At 38.1% G+C, this 13,844-nt stretch overlaps 1 protein-coding gene across 6 annotated transcripts in view; it reads right to left on the bottom strand.

Moving 5' to 3' along the window:
- The window catches only part of rxrgb (retinoid X receptor, gamma b), a 29,354-nt gene that overhangs the window by 8,841 nt on the left and 6,669 nt on the right, over positions 1-13,844 (bottom strand). For 5 of the 6 annotated variants that reach the window (XM_044130383.1, XM_044130386.1, XM_044130384.1 and 2 more), the window contains one exon: positions 1,892-2,127. In XM_044130383.1, coding sequence (XP_043986318.1) covers positions 1,892-2,127 — 236 coding nt within the window. Of the gene's footprint in view, positions 1-1,891; positions 2,128-13,328; positions 13,386-13,844 lie in introns of those variants that run through there. The other variant, XM_044130387.1, reaches the window with a different exon arrangement.

The following is a 13,844-nucleotide window of genomic DNA, read 5'->3' as shown; positions in this document are numbered from 1 at the left end:
AGTTAATTTAGAAAATCATTGACCTGAATTGTTAATGAAATCAACCATCAGTTGCACTCTTAAATACAAATAACCATGGAACCGACACATCCTTAAAATTTAAAGCCAGTAAAGGATTTTAAGCGCCAGTAACTAGTACGTTCTGTAAAAAATGTCCATATCTTTTCATCTATAGAGAAGAAATGATTCATGAAAACTTTTAACATCCTCTATGAGCAATATTAAAACCAGAATAGAGATGGGGTTATCTGAGGTTATGCACTTCCACACCAATACTTAGTTTTTGCCCGTGCCTTTGCAAAAATTGCATAAAGTGACCTGACAGTATGAGCGTGCTTGCACCTTTGCTTTTGGCAAACAGAGAAAAAGAAACTGTGGCATCAAACACCCACATCTACCCAGACTGTCGCTGTAGGCTGGATCCATACCACGACTGAAGTAATTTATAACGCTGATTGCTGCTCCCTGCAGCATGGACCTCACTTCAGCCACTGCCATGTGATCATGTGTATTCACAGCTGATTCTTTAGGGGGCTGTACTTCATTCATTTCATCAAGATCACATAAAACAGACACATCCATTTGCTGTCCTTTTTAAGTGACCCATTGTGCCACACAGTTACCATGCCTTGCAAAAGTATTTACACACCTTTAAGTTTTTCAAACCACTAATTGTCATATATTTCAATGGGGATGTGACTGACCAACACAAAGTAATACAAACAATAAAGAGGAAAGAAAATTATGGGTTTAACAAAAAGAATTCAGAAAAGTATGACATTCATTTGTATTCAGCCTGCTTCAACTTCCTTCCAGACTGAATCTGTGTTTCATAATCTCTGTACAAATGCAGACGTTCAGTGACGCCTCCAGAGTTCTCGCCTTAATGAATAAATGACAAGAAAGTAATAGGTCAAGTTTGAATGTATAAAGGATGCAGCAAATGTGGAAAAAAAAATGTTCTGGTCACATGAGTCCAAACTGAATCTTTTGGCCTGCTTAAAAAAGGCTTCCTAAGGCAGAAGACTAACTCTAAACAATCCCCAACATGAAACACGGTAAAGTAGCATCATGCTGTTGGGTTGCTGTTAGTCACAGCAGGTCAGAGTTGATGGAAAGCTGGAAAGACCGAAATCCTATAAGAAAGGCAGCAGGGAGCTGTAAAAATATTAAAAACTGGGGCAAAGGTTTACCTTTAAGCAGGACAATGACTCTAAACATACAGAGAGATTTAAATTTAGTTTTAGGTTAAAGCATATGTTACTGGAACGGCGTATTTGAAGTTGAGACCAAATGTCCACCGTCTGCTCTGAGCTACTTTGCATAGTTCAGTCCTGTTCACTTTAAATTATTTTGCTGTTGTAATTGCAGAAAAGGATGGTTCTACAGTAAAGTTTTTGATTCCAACATAAAAAACATAAAAGTTTATGCAGTATATATATGGTTAGTAAGACAGACTTGACTGTCTAAAATACTTCTTCTAATATAAAAATATGTATGAAGTGTAATGCTGCAGGTCTAGAGGGACTGTCGCTCTGCATCACAGAAGTACTTCCTAACTCAGAGATGACCTTTAGGGCAAGAAGTTTAAAGGTCAACAGAAAGGTTAAGGAGAAAGAGGAGAGCCTGAGAGAGCTAGTAAACAGACCCATATATCAGCCTCTGATCTGCTGTAAGATATTCCACAAATGAAAGACACATGATCAAGAGTTAAGCATGTTACGTTCTCTAAGTACTTTGTTTTCAGACTCAAAATGTTGTAAAGCAGCAAGGGTAACTTTAAACAGTTTAAAGGGCAGAAGAACAAACCACATATCAGAACCTTTCAAAAATATATATGCTACTTCTTGAAAAAATTTCAGTCTCTTGCTTACACCCAATCATTTCTCACCTGTGGACTGCTGATTGGTCCAAAGTTCATGTTGGGAGTAGACTGGAGGGGTACGGAGGGTGATCCCAGAGACGACGTGATGACGGGATAAGGCGATGCCAGGCCGTTCATTGGCGAGCCCAGGGTGGACATGGGGGACGGTAGGGGCCTGGAGGTGCTGATGACTGAGGGATGTCCCACCATGCCAGCCATGGAAGGAGGATGCGCGTGGCCTGCACTCATTGGCCCTGCCGAGTCTGGATAAGATAGAAGTGTAGTGAGTGACTGAGCAACCTACTTAACTCTACAAACTTTGACCTCATGAATTACTTATTGAACCAGATGCATTGTGCTAATCATAACTCAATCAGACTCCGGTTTCCTTCCAAATGATGAATCAAAGTCTAATATTTACGCATAGTTTATAACCCATTAAGGTTTCCGCCGACTCATGAGGAAAATATCTCTCTTCTGAGCTCCTAAACGATCCACCAGCTTATCTGTCATCTGGTTGAACAGTTGACTTTCTGCAGGTTTATGATAGTCTTTATAAGAAAAATATTTAACAGATTTACAACCAAAACAATAAGCTGACAGATACTAAAAACACTGATCCCAGTTGTGAAAACAGTACCTTGTTCCCATGGTTACACATCAAAACCACTGTCAGAAGTAAAAAAAAAACTAAAAAAAAAACTAAAAAAACTAGCATCCAAAGCCAGAAGGACTATGTCCAAAAGATCAACATCTCCACCGAAAAAAATTATAAACAAAAGTCTACAAAGAAAATAAATTCAAACTAACATAACAAAGCTACTCCTACTTGCTGCCACCATGAGGAGGGCAATTACAGAACAAACACTCCAGTCCTCAAGAGCAGGGCTCCTACAACTTTTAATGTGTTTCAGGGTTAACACACCTGAATCAAAGGACTGAATTACCTCCTTATGTACTCAAGAGTCCCGATAATCACCTAATTATGTGATTCAGGCATGTTGACACAAAGACACGAAAGCTGTGGGAAGCCGGTCCTCAAGTAACTTCACACCAGAACATATATTAACCAAATCTGTCTGTCTGAAGCGCTTAATGATATCAGCAAAAATATGTCTTTATAATTATTTCACTGAAAATTCCTCTGATAATTTCTTTATTATTACACAATGTTCTTTCTAAACTAAGCCTGTTCAATGGGATGATACTTCTAATTGACATGAAACTTTAAATATGTTATCCTACTATAAAATGTTTCCATACTGTCTCCTGCATTATGCTGCTTACATTAGTGTAATGAGCATAAATGCTAATAGCATTATGGTTTGGGTCTGCTGACAGTATTTAATTGAGAATGGTGGTCAGGTTTGTTCATGCCTAATATGTATAACTCCCAGACGCTTACACAGCTATTTCCAAGTTCATCTGTAAATTAATGTAACACTATGTAATAAAGGATTAATTAATTTTAGGGCTGTTTACACATTTTTCATCAGATGTGCCGATAAATGTGCAGAGAGCCACATGTCCATTTGACTCAGGTATTCTAAACAACTTCTGTGATTAGCTGGAGGAACTAAATGTTCCAGCTCAAGACAGATGATTAACACACATAGTCTTTCATGATAATGCTGCAAATTCAGTGATTGACTACAAAGATCCTCAAATGAATTGTGGTTGTATGGGGGAAAAAAAAGAAAAAAAAAGATTAAAGCCAGCTGAGATCATGTTAACGAAAGAAGCCATGTGTTTCTGTGCTATTAATGTTCGCTGTGCATGGCTATACTGTTTGAAGCCCACCTGATTTCGGTCACAGGGCGCTGACTTTGCCCATCCATTGATGTAAACTGACAGGCTGGCATTTACATAGTTGACCTACTTAGAAAAGCTGTCAGTCAGCTGGTTAACAGGGCATACAGTGTAATTTAATGCATGTCTCGTAGCTGAGAGCCACACAACTTTCACCAAATAACAATTTACATGTAAAGTATGAACGACCGTGTACCACACACAAAACTACACACTGGCCACAGGCTGTTCCAATGCAGCAACAACCATCTAGGCTGATGTTGTTGACTCAGAGAAAAAAAAAAAAAAGAATAAAACCGAGTTGCCTAAAGCAAAATGTTACTGATGAACAATGACATGTCTATTGTAAGCATGTAAACATTTGGATCAGACTGCATAAGCTGCTGCCTTTGTGTCAGTGCTTTCTACCACCAAACACACTGACACACACACTGACACACACACCCCCACACAGTGTGATAATGGGCGCAGTGCCAAAGGTCGTATTTAAATGTCACATTCACGTGTCTCGTGTGTTTGGATGTGGGAGTGTGATAGCAAAAAACACAATCGACAGCATCTCGGACTTGAATTCTGTGGCCATCTTTGTTTTGTTCTGCAGCACTGTCACAAGTAGGCACGCTGAGTCAAAACACAACAAATGTTCTAAAAGTGAGGCAGAATCTTATCTGACATGGAAAAGACTTGCTCTTTGCAAGAAAACTCCAACTCTTTAGATCTCCATCCACTGTGTTTCATTAATCAAAGATGTTGCTGCAATTGTGGAAAGCAAGCAATACGCAATGAGATAATCTACAGTTCTAAACAAGACCTTTGGTTCTTCACATCATAAATTACTTAGAGAATAAGAGGTGTTGTTCATAAGAGGTTAAGCAGAAGCAGTTTTCACAATTTAAGAATTCAATGCGTCATGTTCCTTGGGTGTTTTGATTTTTATGTTTTAATTTCGGAACATTTTCTTGTGTTCTTGCCATATGTAAGTAATCTCTCTGTGTTTGTTGACGTTGTTAAGGTGTTGCCTAGTGGTTCATTCCTTTGGGTTTAATTTACCAATTTATTCTGGACATATGTTTCTTGTATATATAAATATATTTTTTCTTATACATTATTGTCAGGCATTTTCTCCTTTTGGTCTCTAGAACCTTGAGTCTTTTTTTCAGTTTGCTCTCATCTTCATTCTCCTTACCACAGCTGTACCATATTTCACTGGATTAGTTTATCTGGCTCTCTTTACTACTCTGCCTCAGTGTATAAGTGGCTGATTTTTCATTGTTCAGTAATTGAGCCTTCCTTTTATATGCCTGCTATTTTTGTCCTTGCTCCAGGTCCCGTTCAAAACCTGTAAGTTTCTTTTTTATTATAAAAGTTTAACATGCCCCATTTGAGAAACAGCCTGTGCCTTGACTCATATTGACTAAACTTGACACTTAAATGGTTTCTGACCTTGACTTGAGTCATTGGCTGTTACTTACCTGTATAAATTTTATGCAGTTGGAAAGCTACTATTCTTTTTCCAACTTTTTGTGCTGTTTTATTTGATCTGGAGGAGATGCATGCTCAAAAACAGACTCCAAGAAGTTTTTGTTGCCTAGAGGCAGCAGTTGTTCCAGACACTCAACTCTAAATGACTTTAATGTGTCCAATTCAGAGAAAAAAAGCCTCCTTAAAACCTGTTCTTTTTTCAAAATGACAATGTTTTTTGTTTTTTTTAGTGTTTTGTTTCCCAATGTTGTGACTTCAGTTTCTTAGCATTTTGAAAGCCACCAATGAAACAAATTGCTTGTTATTTTGCAAACATTTTGAAATCCTGTCCTAATACTTAACCTCTGGCAGCAATGCGGGCCCCATCAGATTTTTCCCCACTTTATTTTTCAGACAATAACATCGTTTTAAAGGAAACGGAAAGTCCTAGTAATGTGAGGAGTGTCATAATGTTTGCCTGTTGCCTCCCTGGCTGGATGTAGCATATTTTTTTGTACAGACACTTAATGAACACAGCTGTCCATTCAGTCCCTCTCTGTTTGCAGAGCTACAGGTATTGCACAACTTCCTGTTTAGGACTGAGACTATGGCCTCCACCCGTTCTTTACTTGCTCACTTTCTCTAACCCTTCAATCAATGATGCCTTGTAGATAAAAATGCAGAAGTGTCTCTTCCTCTAATCTCAGAAAAAGACTGGATGAAAAAGTGTTCTAGGAAATATGTTGAGAATTAAAGTAAAATTTTACAGAAAAATATAATAATACAATTTAACAATAGTGGGAGTGTTCCCTCACTTTGGAGTGCATGTGAAGCCAGTCAACAAGATTACATAATAGGTGACCACTGTACAGCATGTACTGTGTCTGATTCTGTGCACTGACCTCTCTCTTTATGTGCATGGCAGATTCCCCTCGGGTTCACAAACATCTTGTCTGGTAAGCAGACAATATGACAAAAGGGCAGCAGTCACAACAAACATTTGGAAAACATAGCATAGCAATTCTAACAGTCTGGTAAAGATGTGCAAATGGCAATATATATATTTTTACATATAGATATATATTTATTTTTTGCGTGATATAATTTCAGCTAAAAGTTTTGAACAGGGCTGTCTGTCTCAGTTCCACTTGTTTTAACTACTGCTCAGACTAAATATGGGCAACTATAAGCAAGAAAATATTTTCTTATCTTCACATTGACTTGTGATTCTCTCCACATGTCCACCTTACCTAAATGGTTAAATGACACATATTTTGGTCTTTCCTGTTTAGAAAAGTGTCTAAGAAATAGGCATTTGTGTAACATCATTTTTATATCCTAGAGAAACAGAAGAGAGGGAGAGCACCTGTGATTTAACAAAAACAACAACAACAAAAAAACGGTTTCTTATTACAGTATATTTCTTTTTACGGAATAAATGTTTGATCAACTTTCTGTGTCACATATAAGGAAATGCAACTCTAAAACTGCAGTGACAGTTTTCAGAGAAGATGACTTTGTGAAAGAGGTTCTGGGAACTCTTAGACTTTTCTCATATGGTTACACCTATTATTAGGAACACGAGCGGTCACTAAGAAAAACATATAGCTTATGATATCCCAATAACAGTCTCATGCCTCTTAAATGAACCTAAAAATCCAGAGCTGTTAAAATCTTGGATACCTCACTATAATCAATAGTAAAATTTTCTGAGCAAAAACATACTGTTATTCTATTAATTCATTGCTCATTTCTGCACCTACTAACCCAGGCACAGTGGCTCCTTTTTATCATGTTCATCAGTAAGTCTGAGTGATGTGTGAAGGTCACTTACACAGATTTTCTAAGTTGTTAATGTAATGTTTACAAAAAGGAAGACGTCCACAAATGAAAAGAGGAAACAAGCCTGCTTTAGGTCAAGCATTTTAAAGACAGTTGTGTACAACTGTATCAAAAACAGATACAGTTATACACAACTGACTCTTATGGTACCATGTAAAAAATTTAAATACATGACTTTTAAAGCTTAAAAGAACACATCTAAAAAGTATACATAGAAATATAGCAGCATTTTTAAAGTAAATCCACTAAAAACATCTTACAATAGTCCTTTATTTATGACTATTTTAGGTGGACCTTTCCTCTTCATTATACCCAGAAACTTGTTTGGAAATATTTCCAGTCACAAAAGAAATGAAGACCTATTGTTTGGAGACTGTCAGAGTGCCACCCATCATTCCTTCTAATTTAAAAGTCTTATTAAAACTACAAATGGCTGATTAGATTTGGCTGGTTTATTATCAGTACATTTCCTCTACGGAGTGTGTGAAATGTGTGAAATAGTTCTATTTTTACCTCAAAGTTATCACACCAAGAGAAACACAATGAGGCCTTTGCCTATTTTCTCAGCTGATTCATAACTCTGATGAATCACACTTAGACATATTTATAAATGTCCACTTACTGTGCCAACGGTTTTCAGACACTGAGCAATGAAATACTTGTCAAAACACATCAGCAAGAACTTGCTTCTGTTTGCCACTGCTGTACACATAAACACATAAACCATGGTTCCCAACTCAAACCTTCCAGCAGTCATGAGCTACACACCCAGGGGAACCAAAACACATGGGCGACCAGCTGGCAGGATGCCCAAAAGGGAATGACTGGAGAGGTGATCATGCTTCCAAAGGTTAAGGTGTGTACGTCTTACAGTGTGTGAGGAAGAAGGCCAACAATGCCATCCAATGTAGCATAAATTTTCCCACTGCCACTCAAAAGGGCTTATCCTGAAATATCCTGCCTTGTGACTCTTCCATAAGTACAGATGTATATCATGACCATGAAAGTTGAATGTTAAATCTAAATTGATTTCAATCTTGTCAGAGTTTATTAGTCGAGCAATTTTAAATGTAAAATGTGTAATTTTATGAAAACTTGACAGAAAATTGTAAGCATTTTACACAGATTAAGAAATAATTGGTCCCTATTACACAAAATAGCAAAAATAAGCGTCTTTATAACAAGTTTCAGAACATTAAAAAGGCATCCAATGAAAAACAGCATGAGACAAAATTAAGCCACACAGTTTCCTGTCTTTCTTTGTGTACAAATCTGCCCTGCTCCAGCATCTATCTGAGAGCAAACAGACAGACAGAGCAGAGAAGGGCACCTTTGACCGCTGGCGTCGCCAGTCAAAGGTCACCTGTTGCCAAACTCCCGAACCAAGTTCACGAGAATTCTCTACCTGCAGCATTCTCGTCACACAGATCATTTTCAGAAGCAACTGCTGCAGAGGAGCATGCAACTCACAAACAAAATCAGCAACCAATAATGACAGTTGGATCTGACGACGAAATGTGCGACTTTCGCAGTGGCTATGAGCAGCAAATGCAACAAACACAGGCTAGTTTTTTCTACTAGTTTAAACTACAAGTTTAAGACTGTTAATCAATTTAACAGAGAATGCTGCAGACTTATAATAACCTTCTGTAAACTTTAGCATAAACAATATCAGATAATCTTGTTTCCGGTTAGAAAATCACTTTGACACCAATCATTAACAAAATAATGTTGGAAAATGGTCACTAAGTCTGACACCAATCTGGTAATCAGCATGTTTAGATACACATCATAGACCATAAACCCTTTAACTCCCACTATGCTAATTACTGGGTTGGAACTGGCTGGAGTGATCCACTGTGTGGTAACTCAATAAGGCCACAGCCCCCAAACTAATAATATCTCCTGTCTGGAGAGTTGGGAGGGAGGATGGGGGCGAGGAGCAGCAAATCTATGCCTGAACAACAGCACAAGTCCTAACATCTGAGAGATTAGCCCTAACAAAGACAAATAATCCTCAGCATCTGCATCCGTTTGTTTAATAAATATCTTCTAAGTATCTGCATTTAGTGACTGTGTGTGTATGTGAGTGTCTGAAAAACGGGGGTCTGTAGTTGACAGTTCTGCAGCCAAAAAAAACAAAGAACTTCCTAAAGTAATCTGCCTGCGGAGCTCATTACATGGAGCGGGCTTGTAATTAAGAAATAACCTCCCTGAGTATCCATCTGCATTGTGCTCACATGCACAGCCTGTGTGCGCATAGATTACAACTTTGTAAAATCCTCTGCGTCCATCAACACAACTGTACCACACTTCAACCAGTCATTTTATTTTTCTGCCTAAATGGGGTTGATGTTTGATCAATTGTGTCACTAAATCCTCTTATCCCATAGTAAGTATCTGCAGCTCAGCACGCCAGCTGTCAAGAAGGTGGGAGGCCCTGAGAGGAGGGAAGGGGGGCAAGGAGTGGAAGAGAGCCAGAGAGGAAGGGAAGCAATGGTTGGTGAGATGGACGGATGTAGAGTGTGATGGAAGGATGGGGGAGGGATCTGTCCCACTTCCCGTCCACACCACCACACAAACTTCAAACCTCTTTGGTGGGAATGTGAAATTGTCAACTGATTATAGCCTATGTATTTTATTATCAACAAATGTGTTTTAGGAGTAAAAAAGTATCAGAAAGAAAAACAAACGCAGATCCACTGACCAGTCATTTCTGACAGGTATTGCTTTCGTAAGTGTACAGTAATTGTTCCTTTAATGTTTTCAATTTTTAGTATACAGTCTCTTATTCTTTGTTTATGTTTTTAAAAACATTTTGTTAATTTACTCTGTTCTTCTTTGACGTCTGACCTGATTTGGATTGATCTTTATTGACTACAAAAGATGCAAAACAACAAACTAAACATGAGATGCAGATTCTTTGACTGAGGAAGTAATGTTGAATCTATCAGAAAATTATTGAAATACAAGATTATTACTACATAGAAATCAAAGCAAATTCCCTTAACCATTATCTGATTTTTTTCCAAACTCAAACAAGGACAATAAATACATGCTTTTGGTTGACAGGCCAAAAGTTATGCAAATCTTAAAGCTACTGTTTCCTATCTTGCCATGCTGGTGTACTGAAAAACACATCTGATATGTGTTTTTCCGAAAAGTGTTTTGTGGAAGCTGAATCCTGTCACATCTTTGAAATATGCATGTCACTTGTTATTCACTCCTATCCCTAATAATAATGCATGTTTATTGGGATCCAGGCTAAGGACAGAAAAGTCATCTGATGATGCGCCTGATAGGCTCATCTCAAAAAGACGAAAGTGAGTCATTAACCTGGCTGGTTTTATTTAAAGAAGAAAAGTACCAATATTCTAGCAATAGAAATTACAGTTAGAAAAGTAATCCACAACATGTTTGTGACTGTCTTGTGTTTTTCAAGTCAGGAAATATTTCCAAACTGCCAAGTGGCTCAAATCAAAGCATAAATTAAGAAAACAATGTGTCTGCCTTTCAGTCCACTGACAGGCAATGCACAGCAATAGCACAGCATAGATTAACCTGGAAAAGGCCTCGCCAAGTTCATCTATGCTACAAGCAACTAAAGGAAACAAAAATATCTTGCTATGTCTTTGCAACATTAATCAGCCCAAGTCTGACTGGTAGAGGGGAGAAAGTGATGACGTTTTCTGTTGTTGCATGCAACAGTAAAATGTCTAATTTTGCCTTAAGGACACCTGTGTCAGTGACAGGTTTCCTTTCTAACGGAATGAAGCTCTTTTTGCTTCCTACCTTGCAGAGAACATAAAGAATATTTTTTTTGGTTTTGTTTTTTGTTTTTTTCAATAAAGTCAGACGGCTGTCAAAACACACGAAATTGAGATGGTGAACTTCTCTGACCCCACAATGTGCCCTCTGGTGAACTCAAACAAATATTCTTATAGGCTTACGCCACAACCCTAACTCTTACACCGAGTTTCAGCAACATTTAAGATTTGACATAAATCTCAATATTTCCTTGCATCTATATGAAGCACATTTCATAATGTGTGTTTTTTTTTCTACACATTTTGCGTCAACACAAGCACTAAAACCTTCCAGAGGGAGGTTTTATGCAGAAGCGGCATATTGATTGCGAGGCCAGGGCTGAGACAAGGACGAGATAAATATTGTTTTGCAAGTGATAAAAAAGTTTGAAGCTTAAACAAAAAGAGCTAGCAGAGAACAGGCTGACCAAGCAGTCCAGGAAAGCAAACAAGCAGCTGTACTAAATGGCTCAATGCAAATCAAAGCATCTGCCCTCGTGGCTCTGCCTGATGAGGTAACTCCAATTAGTTCTTGGAAGTAGTCGTCCCCTGTTATACAGGAGGACCATGAAAAGGTGAACACAAGCTCACGCTGCGACCCAACGCGTTTGAATAAGTGCAGCCTGACTGCTGGACATCCCAAGCAGCTGCGATAGAAGAAAGATCATGGCTGCACTGAATAATTGAAGAATGAAGTAAACATGCACAAAAAGGCTCCTATGGAACGCACAATGAAAATGCAATGACAGACGACTCAGAAAGCTTATTCAAATGCACGCCGTTGAGGATTCAAATCTGGTCTGGAACATACAATATTTGCCTTGATTAGAGTGAAAAACCCAGTGAGAAGCAGGTTTAAACAACAGACGCAATAGCTGCAGACAAGCGTTAATCAATGATGCAAAGAAGTTTAAATTAAGACTCATTTTGTCAAAACCTAGACAGTAAAACATGCACCAATTACTTTGTAAGGTACAGTGAAAACTGAGCTTAGACTGAAGTACAATTTAACCACAAGACTGAGAAGTTCAACCAACACAATCTCTGTGATGCTGCACTGAGTCACAGCTGTGCTTCAAGATAAACGCTGAAATCAGACATACTTATGGTTTTAGAAGATATAATCCCTGCAGTCATCAGCTTAAATAGAGTGACAGACAGAAACATAGAAAACTGCAGATTTAGTTGTGCTTCTTTTGGACATATGAAATACTGCCAGCAAGTAAGAAAAGAAAAAGAAGATCATGACACATGAACAGCAACACCAAAAACATCCACACTAATCAGGCATTGTGAATGCAAAGGAAATACAGAGTGTCAATAATTTTGGGAATGTTTAACTTAAAAACAGTAAGTATACGTACTTAAGATGTCGAGGCATTTTTGCGTTATCACTTTCTGGAGTTCAAAATAATGCCGCTATTAGTACTGAGTTGCATTTTTAAAAATTAAAGGCTTTATTCATGTTTCAGGCTTTTCTTGATTGCTTCTGACCAGCAGTTGCAGAATGCAAAAAACAATAAGATGGATATGAAAATGTTTGGTTTTAACTTTCAATCCTATGATGTTGTGGTGTTTTGTTCAAGGCTGTCTTACTGGGAAAATCTCATACTGTCTCAAGTTTCATCATTATTTAATGTGACTGAAATTAAGAAGATTTGTCTGAATGTTTGGGTGTGACTGAAAGCAAAGCTCTTGATTCACGAGTGTCTGTCTATTACCTATAATCATGAGATGTGGATCAGGACCGAAAGAAGGAGATTCCAAGTACAAGCAGAAATTTCAGCATTGATCCTTTGGATTGAAAGAAAGTCAGGTGGCATGGTTTGTGATCTTCCTTTGAAAATGTTCTGGTAGTGTCACACTGTGAAGAAATGCGCCTTGCAGACAAAGTACTTGTTAGAGGAACTATAACTCTATTCTGACCTGAAAACTCCTTATGATCCCTCAGAATGAGCTACATAAAGTATTACCTGTCTCAGATGTCTTTCTCTCATATTTAATGAAAGGAAGACAATGAATGAATGAATGAATGAATGAATGAATGAATGAATGAATGAATGAATGAATGAATGAATGAATGAATGAATGAATGAGTGAAATCTCTTTTCTCATTCTAATTACCCCCATTTGAAAGTCGGACTGTCATGGTGTAGGGCAACGGAGACATAAACTTTTCCAGATTCGATTTCCACTGTATAGATAAACGAAGCATAAAAAATATGAAAATAACTGTAAAGTATTTTTATTGCAAAAAATTAAAATACTGCAGAAAATATTTCAGTGTCTAACAGGTACAGTGTGCATTTAAGCCAAACATAATCCTCAACTTTCAGAATGATGTGGATTTAAAGCTCTGTCAAATGTCCAGATGTGCTCTCAGCAGAGATGAGACCAGAACAATCTGCCCTCCCGCAGTCAACAAGGACACATTTAACGCTCAAGACTCCGTTGAACACACTTGTGTTTACACTTTTAGCTGGAGTGATGCGCCTCTCAAAGGACACTTGAGAGTACAATAGCTCTCTGTTATCTGCTCTACTCACAGATATGATCACACATGCTCATAAACAGTGTAGCGCGTCTCAGTGAGTCGACTCGGCCACATCCCGCCCCAATCTCAGGAAATATGAGCAGCGATGCTCATGCACCGATAGAGGGACCTAGGGTGATGGACAACAGAGGCAAACCACGATGGAAAGGGGCTAATAGGAAGGGACAAGTGTTGAGAGTTTAACAGATAGTGAAGGACAAGGCAAAGAGAGCTGGAAGCGTCTTTTAAGGTTGAGTGACATCCCTGCTGAACACATGTGAGACCTCAAGTGAGTCACAAGCTCTCAATTCTAGCAGGAAACAGCAAAGCCTTGTAGCTGTCACAACTGGTTAAAATTATTCGATGGTTTAAAAAGCACAAGCGTGGGCTTGCGTACATTAACACACACAAAAAAAATAAGTTGCAACAATGGAAATTATCCTCACTGACAAATAGTAGATATAAAGTGATCCATAAAAAATAAAGAAATAGAAAAATCCACAGTTGGACATGATAAATGCAACTTAAA

This window comes from Gambusia affinis, linkage group LG10 (genome assembly GCF_019740435.1).
Source record: "Gambusia affinis linkage group LG10, SWU_Gaff_1.0, whole genome shotgun sequence".
Classification (NCBI taxonomy): domain Eukaryota; kingdom Metazoa; phylum Chordata; class Actinopteri; order Cyprinodontiformes; family Poeciliidae; genus Gambusia; species Gambusia affinis.
Note: the sequence above shows the minus strand (reverse complement) of the source record. Positions and strands in the feature narration are given on the sequence as shown.